Source organism: Pieris brassicae, chromosome 2 (genome assembly GCF_905147105.1).
Source record: "Pieris brassicae chromosome 2, ilPieBrab1.1, whole genome shotgun sequence".
In the NCBI taxonomy this organism is placed as follows: domain Eukaryota; kingdom Metazoa; phylum Arthropoda; class Insecta; order Lepidoptera; family Pieridae; genus Pieris; species Pieris brassicae.
This window is the reverse complement of record NC_059666.1, coordinates 13,434,582-13,459,206: the sequence shown is the minus strand read 5'-3', so window position 1 is coordinate 13,459,206 and position 24,625 is coordinate 13,434,582. Positions and strand designations below refer to the sequence as shown.

The 24,625-nt window shown below is 33.9% G+C and overlaps 1 protein-coding gene across 1 annotated transcript in view; it reads right to left on the bottom strand.

The window, feature by feature from the left end:
* LOC123720564 (cilia- and flagella-associated protein 91) overlaps window positions 1-24,625 on the bottom strand; it is an 86,930-nt gene that overhangs the window by 25,655 nt on the left and 36,650 nt on the right. The window contains exon 3 of the mRNA XM_045677229.1: window positions 11,702-11,896. Coding sequence (XP_045533185.1) covers window positions 11,702-11,896 — 195 coding nt within the window. The remainder of the gene's footprint in view (window positions 1-11,701; window positions 11,897-24,625) is intronic.

The following is a 24,625-nucleotide window of genomic DNA, read 5'->3' as shown; positions in this document are numbered from 1 at the left end:
CACCAATTGACTTCTGTCTATGTGCGCAACATTCGCTCGAACGGTGAAGTAAAACATCGTCAGAAAACCGGCTTGCCTTAGATCCAAAAAGTCGACAGCGTGTCTCTGGCACAGGAGGATGATCACCTACTTAGATTGACAAATGACCATGAAACAGTTACAGAAATTTGAGGCTCAGACCTAATAAAGGTTGTATTTATTTTTTATTTTCTTTATTACGTTTGCCGTTTGAAAGCCTGCAAGTTTTTGCTTCTAGTTTTAGTTGCAAATTTAGCTACAGTGCTCTCCACAAGTAATTTACACAATAATTTATTATTACTGTTCTATCTTAACAGTTATATGTTACGGAAAATTTATGTCTTGTGACTTAATTCATACTATTTCCCGGCAAAAACACAAAAACAAATTATGATTTTTTAGTTATTCTTGTACTTCATTGTATTTATAATGCACCATCATACATATCTTCCAAAGCTAACACAAGAAGTCGAGGCAGAATTTCCTTACAAACTATTGATCGAATTTCACCCTCCGGCCAAGGTTTTCCGAAGGTTGCTTTGCAGGCTTTCATAATGTATATTTACAGAAACCTGGGCGAGCTCTGCTAGGTTACTTAGATTAAGGCTCAGGTTTCAAAATGTCTTAAGTCAATGGAGCACTATATTATAAACGTTATAGACATTACAAGTTTTATAAATGCGGAAACATGTCACAAAATAAATTATACACATAAAAAAGGATACTTATAAAAAAATACCATACCATAATATAAAAAGGAATGACAATGCCGTCCGCGTGATTTATACGTTTACGCAGAGAAAGTTTAATATATAAACTAATAATATAACTTGAAAATTTTTAATAGCTAAGAATATACCGATCTATCTTGTTTTACTTTTTTCGGTGATTAGTCGTGGAAATTGCCAGTTCTTCTCATGCAATCTACGACGTTGATTCATGAACTGGCGTCAAATATATGTGTAAAGAAGAAGAATGAATACGCATAATAAAAAGGGGGCAAATGCACTGTCGCTTTTGCCTTTTACTTTGCCTTTACACTAGGATTCCCTGTGTCGTAGTCAGCAAGTCTCTTTCATTTGATATATTAACGTTACTTTGACATAAAATGAACAATTTTATAATGTATCGTTTAGAGGTTCATAACTCATGTAGGTCATGAATAAATTATACTTATGTACTTTAATCGCATTGATAATTTGTATAGGTCAAATTATTTGTATAAGTGTTTTATTTATAGCAACTATTGTTCGGAAAGCATAATGTTTTAAAATTTCCAACTTTTACGTTTTATTCCATTGAAATGTACAACGAGGTGAGAAATACGTAGTTCCGCCATCTTTGTGAAGTGCGAGTTCTTTGTTTTATGTTTTGAATTTAGTTTTATAAATCACATCGACACATAAATAAACGTTAAATAGGTTTAAAGGAAAAGTGGCTATCTAATTACTTTGAAAAGAAATATTTATTCTTTATATATTATATATAAGTATATGTGTGTATGTCACTGAACTCCTTTTAAATTATTTTGAATTTTTTTTGTATGCGTTAAGTTGGCGCCCTGGCTGGTTTAGATTCACAAATAAGCCAGACAGATGGCGCTGTAGTTGGTACTTTCACACTTTGTTTAATATCCAACGTCTGTCGGGTCCGCTAGAACCTTTACGACCTTCAATACGATGTGAAAGAAATATTGTGAGTTATATAGGTGTATTATTCATCCATCAGTCGAACTGACTGGCCCGGAGGACCCAGTGGCTATAGTGGAGAAGTTCCACACATCCTTAGCGACCGGAACTTTGTTAGCGCGTTTCAGGGTATGACGTCCATCGCAGTGACGTATACGCGCAGATTGTAGATATCGCTACAACGTCATTACATTAAGTGTGTTGTATTAACGTCAACCAACCAAATAAAAAATATTAATTGAATTAAATCCGGCATGAGCGACATGGTTTAAGGACATTTAATTCCCAGTGGATTCAGAGAGGCCAGTTCAGGGCGACCAAATGAAGAGTCTGATGATGATGATGATAATCAAATCCATGTTTATTACTTCCACAAAATATACAATAAGTAACATAAAATTCCCATATAGATAATATGATAAGAATTGTTTTCTTTTAATAAAAAACATTTGGTACCGTTTAATGTTACCCCCGTAAACTCGTTCATAAGCTTTTCTTTAGATAATAAATGGGTTATATGTGTGTACAAATATTATGTTATACACAGTACTACCGTTTTACGGACGTCTATAGAGTTGAGATTTGTTAGGTTTCCAGGGCACGCCCTAATATATTATAAAACAAATCAGTGGCGCTACAACCTTTATAGTTCTGGGCCTGGGTATCAATTCTTAAAAGGCCGGCAACGCACTCGCGAGCCCTCTGCCATTGAAAGTGTCCAAGGGCGGCGGTATCACTAAACATCAGGTGAGCCTCCTGCCCGTTTACCCCCTGTTTTATAAAAAAAAACTCATATTTATGTATCTGTTTCATGATCATGAGGCAAGTAGGTGATTAGCCTCCTGTGCCTGACATACGTTTTTAGGTCTTTGACAAGCAGGTTTTCTCACGATGTTTTCGTTAACTGTTCGAGCGATTGTTTACTTCGCACATAGATAGAAAGTCTATGGGTGCATAGCCTTGAATCTAACCTACGACCTCAGGTTTTATGCCATACGCTGATGCCACTAGGCCAACACTGCTCAGAAAACAGTATATATTAATTAAATTTTAATTCATTATCACCTCCTTCTAAAAACACAGGTTACATCTAAATTACGACATCAATATCTTAACAACGAGGAGAGCTAAGTCAAATGCAATTTTAAAACTGATTCAGTGAATTCTGTGCGAAAAATGAAGGAAATTCTGATGAAATTCAGGTCACGTAGGCCATTTTTCAGTGAAAAATTGTATATTCGGGACTTTCGGGGAGATCGTAACGAGATATGATTTTAATTTTTTAGAATGAGATATTTAAAAACCAGTATATTACATCCAAGGGATGTGTAAAATATAATAATATTTAATATATTATAGAGTATTGCTAGCCTAGTCAGTCTTCAGCGTGCAACTCGTATTCCTGAGGTCGTAGGTTCGATCCCCGGCCGTGCTCCAATCTATGTACGCATTTCACATTTGCTCGAATAGTGAAGGAAAACATCGTAACAAAAGTGGCTTGCCCAAACTCACAAAGTACGCCGTGTGTCGTGCCAATCATTGATTGACAAATGGTCATGAAATGGATACAGAAATCTGAGGCCCAGACCTAAAAAGGTTGCAGCGCCATTGATCTATTTTATCTTTTCACTAACTTCTTTAACCAGTACAGTCTGTCATAGGGATATCTTAAATATTAGAATATGGATTGCTATATTAACAAACACTTACGTAACAGAAGAAATTAATGAAATGCTAATTAAATAATGCTAGTGCTTGATATATCATAAAACTAAAATCGTGTATTATTCAAAGCACCCAATCATCCAAGCTAATTACATTAACTACCAAATATTACAGTTTAATAAGCGTCTTATACGAAACTTGTATGTACTGATGAGTGACAAGGACAAAGCTAGCCGAGGCCTTTTGGCTTAATATGACGTCCAAATAATACACTTATATATTTTTCACTATAAATAAATTTCTCATACATACTTCTACAGACATCAATTTTGAATTACCCTTAGCAAGCCGTAATATCTAATGGTATCAAAGCGGCGGGCTTTCACTATTTGGAATTAATACCTGCAGTTGAGTTTCATCAGCAGACGTCGAGGTTGAATACGATATTGTATCCGTATCACCTCGACGTCCGTCGTTCCACAACTGAGAGTTTTTGCGCTCCACCGCTATGTGGAACCATCTGCCTATCGAAGTTTTTCAGAACCAATTCGACTTCCATTTTCGACTCGAAAAGAACGTACCAGGCTTTACCAGTAGTTTCTTAAAAGGCCGGCAATGCACTCGCGAGCCCTCTGGCATTGAGTGTCCATGATGGTATCACTTTATATCAGGTATCCTCCCGCCAGTTTGTTCTATATAAAAAAATCATTCTGGTATTCGTAATATAAACTAAAGAAATGATGTGAAAACAATGCGTTGGAGTTCTGAGAAACTGATATCATAGAAGTATACGAATAAAATCGAAATTAATAGAAGGTATTTTTCTAACAATTTAAAAATCTACGACTGGCAGCAATTACAATAGGTAGTTGAATACGGATGAACCCAGTTAGAAACATTGGATCTTCAATACAAAACACGTCCCTATACTTGTTATTCGTTGAACAATGAGTTGAACATAATATGAATTGTATTTCAGTACGAAGTCGTGAGAATATAGTATGATTCAAATTTCAAAGCAGAAACATAATAAATTACATAAAACTGCCTTCGACGGTCTTTGACAACATAATACTGAGTAAATTTTTGATATTTTGCCAAGAGGAAGCTGGAAACGTACTCCCCCTGGCGACATTTTGTCTAACTTGCGTTATTTTAGAGTTTTCTAAGACAAATTCATAGAAAATTCTGAGCTACACCGTATTCTTGCAACTTTATATTACTATGATGATGAGGGGAGCAAAAAATATTAAAATTGAATAATGGATAGAGGTTGAAATCAGAAATAAATTTACGTAATTTTAAATAAGAGTTCCGATAAAAAATTGTATTCATTCAAGAAATTTAATAATTACGTTCCTTCTTTTGTTTTTCTTTTTTAGAACACGGCTCACCTATTGTTAAGTGATACCGCCGCCCATCGAGTTCTCAATGCAAGAGGGCTCGCGAGTGCGTTGCCGGCCTTGGAATTGGAGTTCTAAATCTATTCTAATAACACAATAATATTTGTCTGGTATATATATTTTTTTATTATACTGTAGTGTTCGTAGAAGAACCATGAGACACATTACATTTTGCAGTTGGCGGATTTTATGATGAGAAAATCCACTAAGGAACTGTAAATTTTCCCCTGTATCTGGTAAAATAATTCGTGAATGATATGAAAACGCCCTACTCTCAAAGTAAAATTATGAACGTACAAAAATGAAATATTTTCAGATCTGATCACACTTAAATCTCTATATCTTATTTAATATATATAAATCTCCTGTCACGATGTTTGTCCGCGATGGACTCCTAAACTACTTAACCAATTTTTAATTAAATTGGCACACCGTGAGCAGTCTGGTCCAACTTAAGAGATAGGATAGCTTAGATCTTTAATTATAGTCACAATTTTATTTTATTGCAAATTATTTGTCTATAATTAATTGACAGTCACAATTATCTGTTAACTCCAAAAGACTCTAAGAGATGTCGATACTTTTCGACTGGATTGAGTAAGTAATCAATAGACGGCACTGCTATGGTAAATCGAAAAACGTGTCATATAAGCTACAATTCAATATCATGATTACCACGTGTTATTGAGTCAAAAGTATAAATTAAATTTATTTTGTAGTAAACGAAATACCGTGAAATTCTATTATTTCTACTTTTTATTTTTTGGTGTTAGCATAGCCAACCACGTGTTACTTAGACCGAAGAGTAAATCAAATTTAAATTATAGTGACGATAATACAGTGAAATTATTCTTTCGTGTCACGATATTAAGGCTAACTAAAACCACATTAAGGAGAAACGAAGTTCGCGGGGGCAGCTAGAATTATATAAAATTCTCGTGTCACAATGTTTGTTCCCATACTCCTCCGAAAAGGCTCGACCGCTGCTTATGAATTATTTTATACATATTCAGTAATTCTGGGAATCGCCTACTATCTATTTTTCAAGCCCTTAAGTGATAGGGGCTGTCCACCCCAAAATTTTATTTTTTATTCTTTAGTAAATTTTTTTGTTGTTTAAATTTTTTTATGATACAATATACAAAAATACATACAACCCTTAACTGTCACCCCTTTACGATCGACCCCTATTGTTTATATAATATTTCCTTGGAAATAATATCGGTACATGGCAAAACGACGTTTGCCGGGTCAGCTAGTTTGAATATAAAAAGCTTTGTTTTCGTTTATTTTACTATTTTGTACAGGATAATAAAGTCTGTAAGTTTGACCGTTTGACCATAATAAAAAACATTAATCTAACCATGTGAATGCGGTTCCTCCCCGGTCTAACTTCTTGATACAACAGGAACGAGACGCCTTAAGAGAACTAAATCTTTTTAGGTACTATAACTAGCGTAACTAATATAAGTGCAAGTGCAGTGTCTCGGACACACGTATATAGTGTCTAAACATTATAGAACACTAAGACTGTTAATGAAAATTACCTTAGTTTATGCACTAGAAAATTAAGTCAATATAATACTTATTAGCCATCATTATGTATGTATTATTGGCTAGATTGTAATTCAGGTACATGTTTAGCCGCCTTTTGATTTTTCGAGATTCCGATACATTTGAATCGAGGGTTTTGAAGTGCGGTTCGTGCCCGAAGTATTTACAATGGAGCTTCAAATCGATCCTTAAAGTACACAATCTATTGTATTGAGGAATCCTTGATTTTCCCGATATAGAACGTAATTGTTGAACTGGGTTGTTCTTTTCACGAGATATAACAGTTGCTTCGGGAGGCTTTTTTGCACGAATGGAATTTATAGTATATTCATTGGAAAGAAAACTGAATCAAAAGAGATTTAAATTGACTATATTGAGCTTTTAGCAAAGGAGGTTTTATTTTTTTTCTTTTCATTACCTAATGTTAAGTGATACCGCCGCCCATGGACACACATATTGCCAGAAGGCTCGCAAGTGCGTTGCCGGCTTTTTAAGAACTGGTACGCTCTTTTATTGAAGGACCCTAAGACGAATTCAGTGTACTTCAGTGGGTAGTTGGTTCCACATCTTGGTGGAAAAATCTGCCTTAAAAACGCTGAGTTTAGAACAAAAAACCGCGTCGAGGTGATATTTCGTATTCTGCATAGACGTCAGATGAAGAAACTTAGCTATAGGTCCAAACATATCATCTAAATTTCCGAATACGAATAAGGCTTACATTATATACTAAGTTAAAATTTATTTTTGTACCAAGTTTCCGACATCAACGTGGATTTTGAAAGAAATCGTATTTAACTTAATAATTATAATATTCACTTAGAAATAGTTTTCCAATTCTAATATTGATTAGGATTGATATTAGCTACTTATAACCTACTCTGTAACTCCCAAAACGACCCAGACATCTTAATTTGTTCGTTAGGATCAAGGTTGCTACATTAACTGTATCGAAATTAAGTATCGCCTACGGGTATAGAAGTTACTGAATATAAAAAAATAACGTACAAATATAAAATACCTGGAGAAGTTGGTTTTCCTCTATTATACAATGTAGTTTCACGAATTTCCTAACTCGATCCTACTACAATGGATGGCTACGAATAAATTATGACTTGCAAGCTGTACCGTGCTCAAACATTGTCTTTGGAATAAGATACATTGCTGTAGCGAATTGTATTTCACTATTAATTTAACGAAAACAACAGTATATAACGAAACGATAAATTTGTTAAATATGATATTTATAATAACATATTTCTAATAAATTCTATGTGTTGACTACCCCAGATGCAGCCAAGCGGCTAAGAATCTAATGATAATAAATATAAAAGACTTAAAAAGCCTGAAAGAAAATAAATACCAAATAAATAATTATATAAATCAGACTTTGTGTATATCATACAAATTCATGTAGGTAAATAGAAAACAAATATTTGTTATTATTTAGAAGTAAATCGCAAGCAAAATGTCCCGGAAATTTGATGGAAAATTAAAAATACTAAATTGTTCAATTGTTCAAACTAACTTGCCTTGGCATCCTTGGATCACAAAGAAGTGAGATGTAGCAGGCGCCTCTCATTAATTAATATTACAACAATAATATAATGTTTTGTATTATTTCTGTCTTATCAACTTGTCCATTAATCGTGTAAACCGCTTAAATTTACGCGCAGGAAAAGCATCAATTATTAAACATCGCTTTTGACTAAATATGTCATTTTCCTGCAGATTTTACATTCAAAAACGTGTGTTGTAATATTTTATTTTAACTGTACAAATGTAAAATACAAGTTGAACTTGCAAAAGCCTTTGTAAATTTTAAATTTTATTTTATTCCGTTATGCGGTAGGAGTACAAACAACTGGGGCAACAGTGCTTCAACGAAAAATGATATTTACATATCAACAATAAGAGCTATATTCCTGTAAATTGTATTTTAAATTTAAAGAAGGATTCTCTGTAATGTAAAATGTCCATTGTGATAGAAATCCAGTGGATTGGACTCATGTTTAATTCCATTTAAATTATAAATTCACCAACCATTCATATAACAAAACAATAGCATATACATGAACTGTTCCCAAAAAAGTGATTTTTTGCGAAGCTCACAAGGCTAAGGTCTCGTCCAACCGGGCTTATTTACTTTTGGTTTTGGAAAATAAAATTAAACATAAAAACACAGCTTCAAGAAAAAATTAAGGAGTTACCAAATCCTTCGAGACAAAAAGAAAAAAACAGTGTGTCAGAACAGAGAAACAAGTTATAAACCCAGAACTATTATTAGCAAAGATCTGCTCAAACCACCACAACATCCAGGAATTTTCTTAATTCGTGCCTATGAGAACCGTCTCAAGATTTGTGGTAGCCAGATGTGTGGTAGACAGCAATGGAAAATTACCTTTGTTTTATGTCAACTATATTATTCGACGTTAATACAATTAATGCGGTTTTTTATGAATAAATGAAATGCCACGTCACGCAGTTTTTATTTCCGTAAAGACTATACATCCCAAGCCTGTCCCCGTAGGGAAGCCTTCCCGTATAATAAAATCACTATTTAACAAGTCCGTTAAAAGCATGTGCAAAAAGCATTGTGAATATGCTTCACTGAAAAATATAAACTAGTTTAGGTAATCGAATAGGACTAACAATCTTTTGTATTGTAGGCATTTGATAATTTGAAATTGAACGTACGTTCCCGTATAGTTTGACGAATGTTTCCGTCGAAATGATCAAAAAAATTGTGCGAAGAACTGTCGCGTTAAATAATGTACGTTTTTGAATATCGCTTGAAAATCTCTTTAAATCTTCGGTATAAGTAGAATTTATCTTACAGAAGTTTGATTGTTTCTAAATCCATGGATTAGATTCAAACAATTCAATTTAAAGACGCTTTAATGGTTTATAAGTCTTGAAACCAATTTCTGTTTTCGACAACAGTGTAACGATGTTTAACATAATATTGTAAAAAATCGATACAAAAAGTAAAAACTAACTAACAAAAACTTATTAATTATTATTAATAACGCAACGTTGTGATGGTGGCGAACTATTTTTTTGCGGTCCTATAAAAAAATCTTTAAAAATTGTCTGCCTTTTTGTTTTTTTTTTCATTTTGACAAGGTTTCGAAACGTTTTAAGCGGGTGTCAATTGGCAATGTAGCGCTACCGTGGTGGCAGACGTGGTCCTTTATATTCCTTATCGTATAATTTTTCGCTACTGAAACGCCTGCGACATGAGAAAATCATAAATCATAATATTTTTCCTTTATACCTACAACTACAATTTCCTGCTAAAAAATATTGCTTCCGGCATAACACATAAGGAAGATCCATCACAAAACACATAACTCCTTCAACGTTGAACTGATAATATGACTAATAAAAATATATTACATATATACATACATATAATATATATTACGATGTTTACTGTGGTACAAAAGCTACATAATTGATCCATTTCTTGACATTTTCATTCAAGACTAAATTACTGCGCTATTCAAATGCGAACAATGTAATGTTTGTTCACGACATTAGTTTAGAAGCAACAACACAATAGCCTCTGCAGCTTATCTAACTTTTGTTGGTTGATTGGTTTGTAACTATTTTTAACCCTCTGGGCGTCGTTACAAGTTCCAAGTGTGTATTGTGCTCTCTGAGCTCCACGAGAAAGTTAGTCTGCGTGTACTATGATGACTCCTGTTTGTTAGAACGTAACTGGATTTTTACGAGCTTATCCAGCTATAAAACTTTTGTTTGAAGTTAGATTCTCCCTCGAAGGCTATTTAGAGAAGAGATTTTAGGTTGACTTTAAATCTTAAACAATGTCCGTTGCAGAGACTCAATTAGATTCTTGTCCTTTTATCATTTTAGTCCTTTAGATGTATAATTAATTACCGATATTAATCAAGAAAAAAAGAGAGGATGCCCACCAAAAACTTGGGAAGATGAGATAAATGAGATAGCAGGGAAAAATTGGAAAATTGTCTTAAGGAAGAAGAAGAATTTGGGGGAGGCTTTCACTCGTTGGAGGTCGAGTACTCGTGAAAACATAGTGTACACGAATAAAGGCTATTTTTATTTTATGTTATTATTAACCAAGCGATACAATATTATTTTATGGACAACGAACAACTCAATAAATATACTTGTTGGTTCGAGCTGGATAATGTTGCCCCTATGTTTCTATGAAATATGTTGACATGTAAAAGTTTGTATATATTTTATACTTAAGGCAAGCTGATGCATAATTTAGTAGCAATGCAGAGTTTCATGTTTAATATTGACCAAAGTAGATTTAACCTTATTTTCTTGGACCAGTGAATAATTTATGTGCGCGTCGGAAGCCCTGTAAAGGGGACATTAATAAAATATTTTACAACGGAAAATTCGAAAAATAAAGCCACTTTTTATAAGCTTTTTTACCCTAGAGTGAAAGTCTTTGCGTAACCTTTTTTATGTATTTAGTATTAGAATTGGGGCTGATACTGTTATAGTATAGTGCAATAGATTTGATAAAATAGTACGAAATTATTTATAAAACACTGTTCCATCCAATGTCCATCTACAATGTTCCAACTACAATTTAACGATTCTAATAAAAGAAACGAATAATAAAATGAAGATGAAATAAAGAGTTTATTAAGACACAACCTTGCTATTAAAAAGGTTTCAGAAACCGATACAATTACTATTTAATCTATAATTGAAGTTATGCTAACATTACCCCTGATCCATGGATAATATAATTAAAGAAAGAATGAAGTTAACTGGGATATCGCTCAGCAAGGTATAAAATATTTATGAATTGGTGTGGATTTTAAATTAAGTTTCCTCCCAAGGCGAAACATATTATAGTTTCATTGACATTATTCTTTTAAGTTGGTAGTTCTGTAACATCGTTTCAGCATTTTTAATTTTTTAATGAATATCCCGATGTGTTTTTTGTTGTAGAAAACACATTATTTTAAATAAATAAATAAATCTGTGACGCTACAACCTTTTTTATGTCTGTGCCTCAAATTGTTGTATCTGTTTCATGATCGTTTGTAAGTCATTAGCCAAGTAGATCAGCCTCCGTGCGCGAAACATGCCTTAGGTCCAAGCCAAGCCTGTTTCTTCATTATGTTTCCTTTCACCGTTGGTACATTTTAAATGCGAACATAAAAAGTAAGTCTCTTGGGGTACAGACGGGAATCGAACCTACGATCCCAGGGATTAGAGTTGTACAACAGTGCTTTTCTTGCATTACATAAATTATATATATAGTCAAAGGGAGGTACACTGCGTTTGTTGCATTTGCCTCGAACCAGCTTCCTTAAGTCACACAATAATAAAAAGTAACTAATTTGCTAAACAATATAAACCTACCTTTATCATCAGCCCGAAACTCGGCTTCCAGTTCAGCCTTGCTCGGTTCCTGCTGGCTCTTCTCGGCTGGTTTCTCAACTGCCTTCATACTTATTGATTTTCTTGTCTTGTGCCCTCGGAAAACCGCTTGGATTTTTGTGGCAGCTGCTTCTTCTGAGGGACCACCCTGCTCCGCCGATTCTTTTTGTTTCTCCTCTGAAATATAAGAGAGAAACTTAGTGTTTGTAAAAAAATATTAACGTTTGTATTTTCATGATATTTTTATGTTTTATGGTGTACATTTCTGTTTTTATTTCGCTACGTAATCAAGTACCAGAAAATAGGTACCGGTATCTAAATTTCACATTATTCTTAATAGTTGTTTCACTGGAAATGCAAGTATAGAGACTAAGCGAGATACGCGTTTGGTAAGTTGTTTAAATGGATGGATGGATGGATGGATTATTAAAATCATTTAAAGTATCAAAAACGAAATAATAATGGCGTATCAACATTGTCTTTATGGACTTAATTGTCTTTATCATTTATAAAAGCTTGTCGTGTCCACATATTATAGGGATTTGTTTGTAATATCATGTGTTCGTCCTTATTTTGTAAACAAAAAAGCACAAAACGAGTTATATACAATTGCTACCGTATTTTACGTATATAATATTGTCGAAAACAAGCAATTATAACTATGCTTTGCAAATCTAGGTTTACAGAATTGCTACAATGAAAGAGAATGTAAGTTTATATTGCTACGGAAACGTCCAACTTTTGAAAATGTAATAAAAGTTAATAGTCATTCGACGATGGCTAGTAAACTTAAGTGTTATGTTCACTCAGATTGACCGAACATGTACGAGAACCCTATTAAATTTTTCCATTCGTTTACTAAATTATGTTCTTTTCATTCGGTCACATTTACCAAACGTAATCACATTCGTTAGTCTAGAGATTCAGACCAATCAGAATCGACGAACGCGCCACCATTTTGACTTTCATTTAATATTCTCTCCCTGGTCTGAGAAGTACAAGCTAAGAAACTGCAAAGTTTCCCCGTCTATGAACTTATCTATGACAGATAGACAGACAAACTTACATATTCAAAACGTTTGGCTCAGTTGTGGGTTCTTATAGAGTGCTCTTAAACGTGCTAAAATATATTTGTAGAACGGATTACAGGTAGGATTTACAAGGCATCATGGCCTCACATGTCCAAATCCTGGAGGTACTAGAGAAATGACAAGTTAAAAGTTCACATAACCCACGAGCATGCATGGTGAATGTCACGAAAGCTGATGAAGCGAGAGACGTAAGTCAGAACCGTAGCAAGTGATCTGTCTACCCCTTCGGGAAAAAGCGGTTAATATAAAAACAAATATACTTAAAATAATATATACTGTCTTAGTAACTTAGTAGCTTCGTGATTGTTTTAGTTAAATGTTTAGTAGATATTTTATGTAGCCAAAAAATCTTTGTGAATATTTATGGTCTGCAAACAATGTTTATTACAGTTGTGGAACTGAGGGTTATTGCGTATTCACACGCAACCAATGTTTGGTACAATGGATAAAGCTATCATTATAGGGTATCAAACTCCAAAACTCGTTATTTTCCTTCTCATTAAGGCATATATATTTTTTATGTACTATATATTTTAAAAAAAACACTGTTTTACCGGATTGAGCCTATGTATTCCAGCCCATCTTTTACTCGATATCAACTCCGGGGAAATAAATACAGATAATACAACTTTCTCTACAGCTGTGATTCTTTTTGACATTACCTTTGTCTTCAGTCACCGTCACCACGCACGCTGTAAATCACGCGAAACGTCGGAAAAATTATGTAAATAATTATAAGTATAATAATACAAATAACTTTAATTCGGTTAAAAAATGGTTTTCTTTCAATTTAAGCATTGTTATGTATTTAAATAGTTAAAAATACCAAATGAACATAACAGCACAGTAACACATTACAGTAAAATTATTGCTTTGACTGAAGGGCAAAAGCGTTTTACGATTGTTTCACAGTTTAAACATAATTACGGACAACACAGTACCGCACATTTTGACAAATGTCTAAAACAATATTTTCTGTAGGTATATCGTAGTGTTTTTTTAAAAATAATAATTTGATTTGGAAAAATTAAAAAAAAAACAGTTATAGTATATCCCAACCCAAGGAAGTCAAAAATTAAAACAGGCGTAATAGTGCTTTACGACTTTGTTCCCTTGCCCCTTTTATTCAAGCGATGCTTTCAAATCAAAGAAGTTTTTGTTACTGTAAAACACTTTATTTGGACTAAAATTTATGTACCTAATCCAGCCATAAGTTCTGTTACAAATGAAAATGCATTTTTTTAAAATAAAGTAATGTAATATTATTAAAATGTATACCTAAATATTTATTAAAATCTTAGCAAAGAATAAAAAAAATCTATTCGAAATGGCTTTTATAAAGGCCTTTAATCTGTTTGGCCACGAATCTATGGATTTAAGCGCTGTTTCCAAGGGAAATTTCGCCACTGCTTGCTCCAAAGATTTTTTAAGTCCGAAACGTTGGTTTCAAGTCAGGTTGGGTAGTTCGTGCCTTGTGAGGGTGCAGAATCCTGCTGGAAAGTCCATGTATTTTTAAAAAGTATACTGCTGAGCGCTTTCGCAACGGGATCCAAGACTGTATACACTTTGGCCTTTTATACAAAAATATAGTTTGTTGAACCAAATCATCACTGATGCAGGATTATAACCACGTTGTACCTTTTCAATCACAGGAGCAGCTTCTTTTGAACTGTGAGCGTATACTTCATTACTTTACTTATTGTAGTGTTCTTCTATCGTGAACATTTTTCATCGGTTAAGAGGCCATTTCTGTGCTTTTCTGTATTGCGACAGAAGGCCTTTGAACGGTTCACTCTCCTTAATTGTTAATATTGATTGTTGTTTTATAATACGCGACCGTGTCCTAGCGGAAATCTTCATTTCTCGAGATAGGAATAATCTTATTAATAGCAAATAATTGCTGCCTAATGATGTTTCAACGAATTCTGGCTTTAACTGCATCAACAGCCTGTCTAGTTCTAAAAACAAGTGGCCACCCCGATCTTTTCTGGTCTTCGACAACCGAAGTGGCATTGTATCTGTTGATAGTACGATATACGAACGTAACTTTAAAGTGTCCATACCCACTTTGTGCAAGGCGATCACTGCAATCCTATTTTCTTTAACACCCCATTCCATATTGTAATTTGGTAATGAACACGAAATATATGTGAAATGGTATAAAATCTAAAGTAGTTTTTAAACTAATATATACGTGTTCCAAATTCAAAAGAAACAGTATTTATACCCAAACGAGTTACATGAAATTAAAAATATGTGTTTATTATATAGAAATTCTGTCAATGCGTTTTTTTTTAAATACCATGAAAGAGGATGACAAAGAGAATCACTTAAACAGATATAGGATGTCATATATTTTTTTTAATAATATTGACTTCACATAAATTAATTAGTTCCCTTTTCGTAATATCAAAAAAACATTATTAAGAAAGTTGATATCTCCCGGATTATGGTAGCGATAAAAAGATTGCCTGTGAGCGTAGATAAAAGAACATGATAAATTTAAAAATGTCTTCGGTGTTCGGAGTTTTTTATTCCTGATAAGCTCCCAATTTACATACGAGTTCGTTCGTATTGGTGTGTACGTTTGATAGTAATAAGGAGTGGTAACGCAATGATTTTTTCCAAAATGATGTTATTTTTGACGTAGACCTTCAGGTTTATACACTTTGTATTTTGTACCACGGCAACTACTGCATACAACTACATAATAACTAACATTAACGTTTATAGCCCCTGAGATATCCCTCTAACCAGTGAAATTGGTAGATTTCTTCTAGGTCCAGTGAATGTGAAGGATGTTCCAATTCATGTATGACAGATATCGCAACTGGAGTTGTGCCCGGGGGCGTTATCTTGGTGAAACAAAACAACTTTAGCGAGATTACCACGCCATTGCTTGCGTAATTCCTCACGCAACTTTGTTGTATTGCATCGTCCACGTTATAGAGGCTCCATGATTAAGGTTGGTTCATTACAACCGCTCGACTGTCCCAGTAGAAATAGCCCAGCTCTGACCTGATCTGACCAGCGGATGGAATGGCCTTAAAATTCTCCGGAGTTAAAGATGACGGTCTCATTCAAATCATGGACTGCTTTTTCGTTTCCGGGTCAATTGTGAAGCCATGTTTCAGCCATAGATAGAAATCGAGCCAAAAAGCAAGGTTTTTTGAAACAGACCCAAGTGTGTCCCGTTCTTCCTCGCTAGAACTCAACATGCCAACGCACAAGCATGAACCCTTAATTTTGCTTTCAAGTTTTGATATACCAACTGTGAAAATTTTCAAGGAGAGATATTTTATTACGGCGCGAAATAAATTTGACTCATTTATAAGATCACGTTCCGACACGACGCAAACAAATGAGTTCCATTTTTTAAAAACAAAACAGAACTGATTGTATTTTTATTATTGCTATATCTAAAGCCTGCCAGTTTTTTTTTACTTTCCAAGGAGAATGAACGTATTATTGATTGTACAACCCTCTTAATATTAATGTATAAAGATAAAATATTTAATAAGGGTTACCACAAATATTTGTACATATAAGACAATAAATTAGCAATCAAATTGTAGTGACACATACCGTCTAAGGCTACAATCCCTGCTATGACGTCTGACACAAACGCCATAATAAATATTCAGACTGCTAAGAATATATACCAATTTATGCCCTTAGCCACTGCTTTGAAATAATAAATTACTTTTTTAAATAATGATTACGAAATTACCCTTACTGAACTATCAAATATTAGTTAATTTGTAGATTTCTTATTATTGGCAAATCGAATATACCAGAGGTAATAAGCCTTCATGCCAAAGCTTCACAATATTAAATACTTTTAATTAATGAATTATGGCAGTATTATTTGTTAAACAACCATCAAAAACGCTAGTCACCACTGATTAGCCTTGTTTGCGGACGTTTTAATTATTTACGGCTCTGAATGAGGTAATATTTCAACCCACAGGAACTTGCATATTTAACGGTGCTGGTTTGCCACAATTGTTATGAAAATGGCCACGAATCAAAAATTTGATACCGATATAACCTAGATATGTCATTATTTTGAATTTTAACATTTGGAGATTTTTTTAATAAAATCACCAATATGCTTTTCCGTTGGACTGGTCATGAGAGTATGGGAGACGATCAAATTGTTAATCGGGGAGCTCCAAATATCGTTGGAAAGACGTCGTAGAGAGGGACCGAAGTGAGTTCCAAGTTACTGCTTGAAAAGCAGAAACGTGATCGGCAAAAGAAGCGTTCTCTTGTAGGTGACTCAAGGTAGTGAGCCACCACCTTGAGTCACCAGCGAAGTAATTGAGTAGTTAATACCCTTTATTTTCTACTTCCCCTTCTCCACGAGCAATCCTTGAAATTCCTGTAGCATTATTTAGGTGATGCTGTTCCACATTCCTATGACTCAACTGCGTATATTAATAATTTCGCTCATAAAAGGCAGGTTGTTCAAAAATAAAACAGTTTGTATATACGAGAAAAGTATAAATATTTTTCTACGTAATATGTGTAGTTGCTATAGATTAATTAAGTACTTCGGAGCGTTCGGTTTTGCAATTAGGGCATCGATCTGCATTTTACATTTAATTGTTTGAGTCAAATTAACCGATTACACTTTAAAAACTCAAAAGATGTAAAAAATAGGTGTTTTGGAGGCTATTGTCATTGAACACCCATGATTATTAATTAAGTTCTCTCGAGTGAGTAAAGGGGTCACTTAATTTGCACGCATGCTGTTTTCGAAAAATTTTCGTAAATTTTAAAAATTAAATAATTTGGCATAATTACAATTTTCTGTGAATAAATAAAATAAATCAATGGCGCTACAAACTTTTTAGGGCTGGGCCTCCGATTTCTCTATATGTTTCATGATCATTTGTTAATCTAATAGGCAAGTAGGTGATAAGCCTTCTGTACCTGACGCACGCTGTCGACATTTTGGGTCTAAGGCAAGCTGGTTTCCTCACGATGTTTTCCTTGATCGTTCGAGCGAAGGTTATATGCGCACATAGAAGAAAGTCCATTGGTGCACGGCCGGGTATCGAATTACGACCTCCGGGGTTGAGAGTCGTACACTAAAGCCACTAGGCCAATACTGCTAAATTGGAATCATAATCAAATGTAAATGGTAAGCTTGCCACTTTTGATAAGGATAGTTATAAAACAAATTATGTACTTAGCTTGAAAAATATTAAACAATATTTTCTCAAAACTTATTACGTACCGAGAGAATAATTACGCTTGGGATGAGATATTATGAAATGTGAGGGTTTAGGGAAGGACTTGTCGTAGCGACTGAAGATTAATTTACAAGTCAGCTTAAGTAATTTAGTATATTAAGTTATGATTGTAACGTTATAATCGTGATTAGTAAACAGAATACGGTGTAAAAACTTCTTTTTGACTAACTAATCCGTGGTAGTAATTTTCTTTTAAACTACGATTCCACGTATCTTAACTTAAAGTCGAGGTAAGTTAAGGATTAATATTAGGAGAGCTTTGGGGCTCATAAAAAGTTGAAAAATAAGATAAAAATTCTTGAGTTGGATAATAATTATGAAAAGTGTATCTTTAGGGATATTTGCAAAACTTTTGCCAAATATATTTCTATAATCTTCCCTGTTTCAAAGCTTGTAAAAATTTATACAATATACTTTTTATGACCGTAAAAGTGAAATTTAGCGTTTCTTTGCCTCTTGATTGATTTTCAATCGATTTTCACATGTTTCACCATTTTCAGTGTATATTGTTAAACATACAATAGGTAGCACATTAACTAGGACCTCGGCATTCTTAAACATCAAAACGAACCAATCCCTTTTTGAGCGGCTTGATCTCTTGGCGTTGCATAGAATTGTGGGGTCTTTCTGCAGCTTCTACCATGGAGAGTGTTCAAAGGAGTTGTTTGGATTAATACATGCAGCTGAGTTTTATCATCGGACGTCGAGGCGGAATACCAAATTCAATCCGTATAACCTCGGCGTTTGTCGTTCCACAACTAAGCGTTTAAAAAAACACTGAAGAAAGGAAGGTGCAACTCTTTCTCTAGGAACCTGATGGAAGGATCCTCGTCCAGACGAACTATTGACTGGCCTGAAGGTCCCTAGTTGAAAATTTGTATATATTCTAAGCGGCCGGAGTAACTTTGTTAGCGAGGATTATAGATGTCACTAAAACTTACTTGATAAAAACCGTTTAATAGTTTTACGAATTATTAATTTACCACTGTAGTGAAAATAAGTGATAGAGATTTAATCGGGCTATTTTCTTCGTAAGAACGAATGTTACTTACGTACAAAAAACATAAATTATTGCAAAACCAAATCATACCACTTATTATTTTTACGAGCGGCCTACAAAAAAGCCTATGTTATGAGCTATGACAGAATTTACAACATTCAGGAGTGTGTACATTCGTTACAAACATACAAAAAATAATATTTTCATAACAACAAAGTTTGTTATCTGATATCAGACACTTCTGTTATCAACTTTGAAAGTGATCTTAAGTTAATTAAAGCGAGTGCCACAACAATAACTCTGTTAGTTCTTGGTTTATATATAAAAGTGGGGGATACTAAGTCAATTAATTCATAAATTTAGATTTAGAGTCCACATTCGAGAGTCCTCTGGCATTATCGCCTAACATAAGCTGAGTCTTCCACCCGTTGCCCTGTTCGGTTTTCTTCTTTTAAAACTACTAGTCATGATCACTGAAAGACCGCATCCATTTGAAAGAGAAATATTGGATATAATAAGCCTAAATTGTTGCCATAATAACGCCACATTGACGCGAAATTGGTATTTGTACCGTATTTAATGTATCAAAAATACGTATAACGTATGTAAATGTTATTCTAATGTATTGAAGTCGAGTAAACGAAAGACAATATGACATACATTTTAGTTCCTTGTTGAGATTGGCTCCAGGGCTTTGCCGTAAAATGAGGGCAGACTCAATCAAGTGCTCTCACGGCGAGCTGACAAAGGAGGAGTACTTAATTTCAGTAACTATGCTAACGAACTAGATATTGCATACATTTAAGATATATCGACGTTCAGGTTGTGTCGGTCATGTGCATACATATTAACTTATAATATTTTTATAACTTATTAATTTTATTTATAAAGGATTTCATTTTCTGTCGAAGATCTGTTTTATGTAACATGTTTTCTCTAAAGCCCTACCATGAAATCTAAAGACCATGGTTTTGGTATCGCTGATCTACGAGATCGATGAAATTTAAATGCTATTTAGATTGACATAATGCTTTTATTTGTATTAAAACGATATTAGCAGATAAAAATTCATTTAACCAGGCTTGAACTATGGCTTTTATTTATGGGACAGGAGGCGAACGACCTCTTACAATAATTATAATGGCCGCCCATGGGCACTAAACGCCAGGGACGGGTGTGGTTACCTATCTTTCAGATTTCAATTGACGTTATATAAGAGTACCTAGTAATTTTAAGTTCATACAATCCAATTCCTAGATTGCAAAATTTGCACGAAAATGTTTTTCTGATATGAAAATACTTTTCAACTCGTAACAGTCAGTTGTTGTAAGTTGTATAACCGAACGATCAGAAGGTAATATCCGGTTTTTACAGCGGTTTTTCGGGAAAATTACTTTCGGCAAGCGATTTAGGGTACAATTACCTGTCTGTCATTTATCAACTACACAGGTTTCAGCTTCATCACTTTGTTTGAAATGTATTCAGTAATATTAAACCACAACTTAAAAAGCTAAACAATTTTTTGTATTTATTAAAATACTAAATAAGTTTACGTACAGATTGTAAGTAAATAGCTTATCTATAATCTTTCGTTTTAATAGTTAATGTTAATTAAACAAACTTCCAAATTTATTTTGTTTTAAATAAATTATTTTATTTAATATAAATAACATTCCAATACTGAACTGTTATTTCATAAGATGGACAAACCGATGGAAAGGGCCGGCTGGAAAAAGAAAGACAGTTCGCTCTCCTTCACGGTGGGCTGCTTAGAGAAGTTGGTGGGGAAAATACTCAAGATAGAAAGAGATGGAGTCACTTGCACGAGGCCTCTGTAAGAAGTCCTTATAATTTTTTCGTCAATTTTAAGTAAGTGTATAATTTGTTAATATAGATAAATGTAACAAGGACCGAATGAGGTCATTCATTAATTAAATGTTATTCTATTCACTAGGATATGTATCACGTAAGCTGATGGCTACCTAAAATAAATAAATAAAGGATCAGTGTTAATCTTTTAAAAGTAACACGGGTAAAGGCTTAACGTACTTACTGTAAAAACCTTTTGAGAACTTAGGTTTTACGGGAAAAACTATAATTCTGGTTCGTATAACGTGTACTACAGCGATTTTAGTCTACTTTCATAAAAAAGTTTTACATCAGACTTACGCAAGAGGTTTTATATGTTCATATCATAATTCCATACTATTAAAAAAAATACATATTAAATGGGTGTTAGTTTTATTGTTATACTACTAGTCTACGTCAGTTATTGTTATTTTCGTTTCTTTATATTCTTCAGTATAGACCCCTTTTGGGTAAAGGCCTCTTTCCAACTTTCCAATTGGATCTGTTCCTAGCATCCTTCATCCATTTCTCCCACCTTCGAAGAAAAACCGGAAACGAACACAAATACAAAACGCCATTACTTATCTGTAACTACAATGTCAAACATTTAGCAATAATCTATCTTAATAATCGAAATTTACTGTTGTTAATTTTACTATTGTTCATGTGTAAGAAAATTCGACTGTAATTTTTTTTTGGGCTCTAATGTCAATTGCTTTATAATCAAAAGCGATTTAAATGTCAATTGAATGTGTTAGAAATTCAAGCAGATGTATGTAAAGGTCTATTTAAATAAATTCAATATTTTTCTAATACATTCTTGGCATCTTGGCATCAATTAATAGATAATAATGTTCACCTGAATTTAGTTACGGCGAACTAATGCGATTTGGCTACAATAGATTTATGCATTTATGAAGTAAGTAACGTCTGACCCAACGATATATATAAATAAAGCATGTATATAAAGCAGGTGCAGGACGTACATACTCAACTTAGGCCCGGGAAGTTGATTAATCGTGATGGCATTTCATTCATTGATCTAATCCATCAAACCTAGATATCGATTCGTCAAGTAATCTATTAGACTGCTGGGATGGATATCTACAGAATTGACAGCAGAAGTAGGTAGATAGTTTTCGTATTTTTCCATTTCTCTTCATTGGTAATATATAATATAATATTTTATTAATTGATAACTACAACGAGAATACTTGGAACGTCTGTTTAATTGGCTTTTCACTTACAACCCTAAACAATTTAATGTTTAAACATGTATCATATTAATACTTTATAATATATATCTTAAGGCAGTTTTTGCCGCGCACCACCACTATGTGGAACCAGCTGTCCACCGAAGTATTTCCGAGCCAATTCCACTTGAGTTCCTTTAAGAAAAGAGTATACCAAGTATTTAGAGGATGGCAACGCACTTGCGAGCCGCCTGCCTTCTGGCAATGTAAGTGGCCATGGGCGGCGGTATCACATGAGCCTCCTGCAAGTTTGCCTCCTAATACATACAAAAAAATACAAACTAACAATTATATCTAGATGGTTTTACTGACGTAATATATCTTTCATCTGCTCAGAAGGTACTTCCTGTAGAACCATTTGTGTTAATATGTTGCTAAGATGTGGTCATTTAACATTTAACTTAATTTATGTAACTTACCAAAGGTTATAAAGGGTTGGATGCATTATATAATATGTATTATATTATAACATCATAAATAACAACTAATTGAACCCTCTAGAAACCCTCGAGTCAAATGCCAGGGGTAATGTTTTAAATGTCACATTGTTGTATTGTATATTATTGATGAATTCACTAAGAATAAAAATAGATGTCAAAAGACGAAATGGTTCCCTTGATTGTGATTGGTCAATGACACGTGTTATGATACGTCGTTCCGTCGTTCTTTTATCTTTGATTAAAGCAAACAATTGAAAATTAGACACAAAGGCTTGGTTGTAGCATAAAATCAAACAAATTGAATTAACAATATAAGACGACATTGTTGGTAAGTTTCTTGGTGGACAGGATTTAATTGTATTAAATATTAATTTCTACTTTATTCAATTTCGCTGTAGATACAATGATATAACATAAACTATAGCTCATAACTTTTCCGTATACTAATATGTATTAATATAATAAAATCAAAAATATTATTTTTTCAAATTGGTAACTTATTTATATTGTACTAGCGGACCCCACAGACTTCGTTTTTTGTTCCTACCAATTTTATGTTCGACGCAAAAAATTCTCATGAAATTCTGCCATCACCCTGATGATAGGCCGATGTGTGAGGTTCAGCTCGGGTGACCAAAGTATCTTCGCTTCCACGAACTTTGGCCACTCTTCTGTGACCCACTAAAAACCCCGACTGGGATGTCTGCTAGAGGGCTTCAAACTAAGAGGGCTTCAACTAAACCCGATTGGAAAATAATCTAAAAGGATAGTGGGAACCTAAAAGTGACAAATATTTAAAAATTCTGTGCCTCATTGATATATTTTCCTATTAGTATGTATTCAAATAATTTTGCTCATAGGGATATTAAATTAATAATTCAAAAATTAAATCCTTTTTTTAACGCGATTTGTTTGAGTGAGTGCTTTTAATTTAATATGAACTTTATTGAAAAGCAAATTTACTCTGCATTTTATTTACAAAACGTTTGTATGGGAAAAAGAAAAGGGCTGTTTTAGGGTTTTCCCGGAAATTATTCGCATTTTTCTCATCGTTAAAACCATCCTTAGACTTTTAAAACCAACATTTAAAAAAAGAATTGGTACAATTGTTCCAGGCGTTGTAGAGTTATGCGCTTACCAACACATTTTGTGATTCATTTTTATATTATAGATACGTAAATTTTGGCAACACACTTGCGCGCCTTCTGGCAAAGTGAGTGTCCATGGACTCACCTCACTCAGTATCACTCACATCCGATGAACCTTCTCATTCATTCATTCGTTAATTTGCCCCCTGTGATATATAAAAAAACACCAAGGCGTTTGAAGGTTATACCATTATATCGTGCGCCTCACATGTAAGCTGATAATTAAATTAAAAAGATTGAATGAATAATGAAACCAAACATTTACCGTTATCAGCAAAGGTGAAACAAGAACACACTGTGGGATCGACATGCAAACACGTAGTATCCAGATGAATCAAGCCAGGAAATAATTCATACACAGCCGTATTGATACAGATACACGTCCGATCAGTCACAAGCACCCGTTCAAGAGTAGGAGGCATTGCCAAGCCAACCCTCGCCATATTGTAGGGGGAATTACAACCCAACCGGTGTTCAAATACATACCTGTTATACTGTTAGAACCTATTGATTAACGGATTAGATATTACAGTAGGTTTTCACCGATAAATGACCTACTTTTCCAAATACCGTATTAGAAGCTGGAAAGGTTTATAATTATAAAATATATATGTCTCATTAGAGAATTTGCAGATATAACCTGGAGCAAGAAATAGATAAAGGTAGCTGCTAAGTTACCCGTAATATTAAAAAGGTTCAGATCGCAACTGGAAGATTTCTGCAATAAGGTTGTAAAAAACGTCAATCATTGTAAAGCGTATTAGCGGTAAAAACGGCTTGTGGGACCGTGGCCCCTCACTCGCCTATGAATATATATATTAGGAAAATTATTGGAAAGACACCACAAGCGTCGGAAAGATTTAAA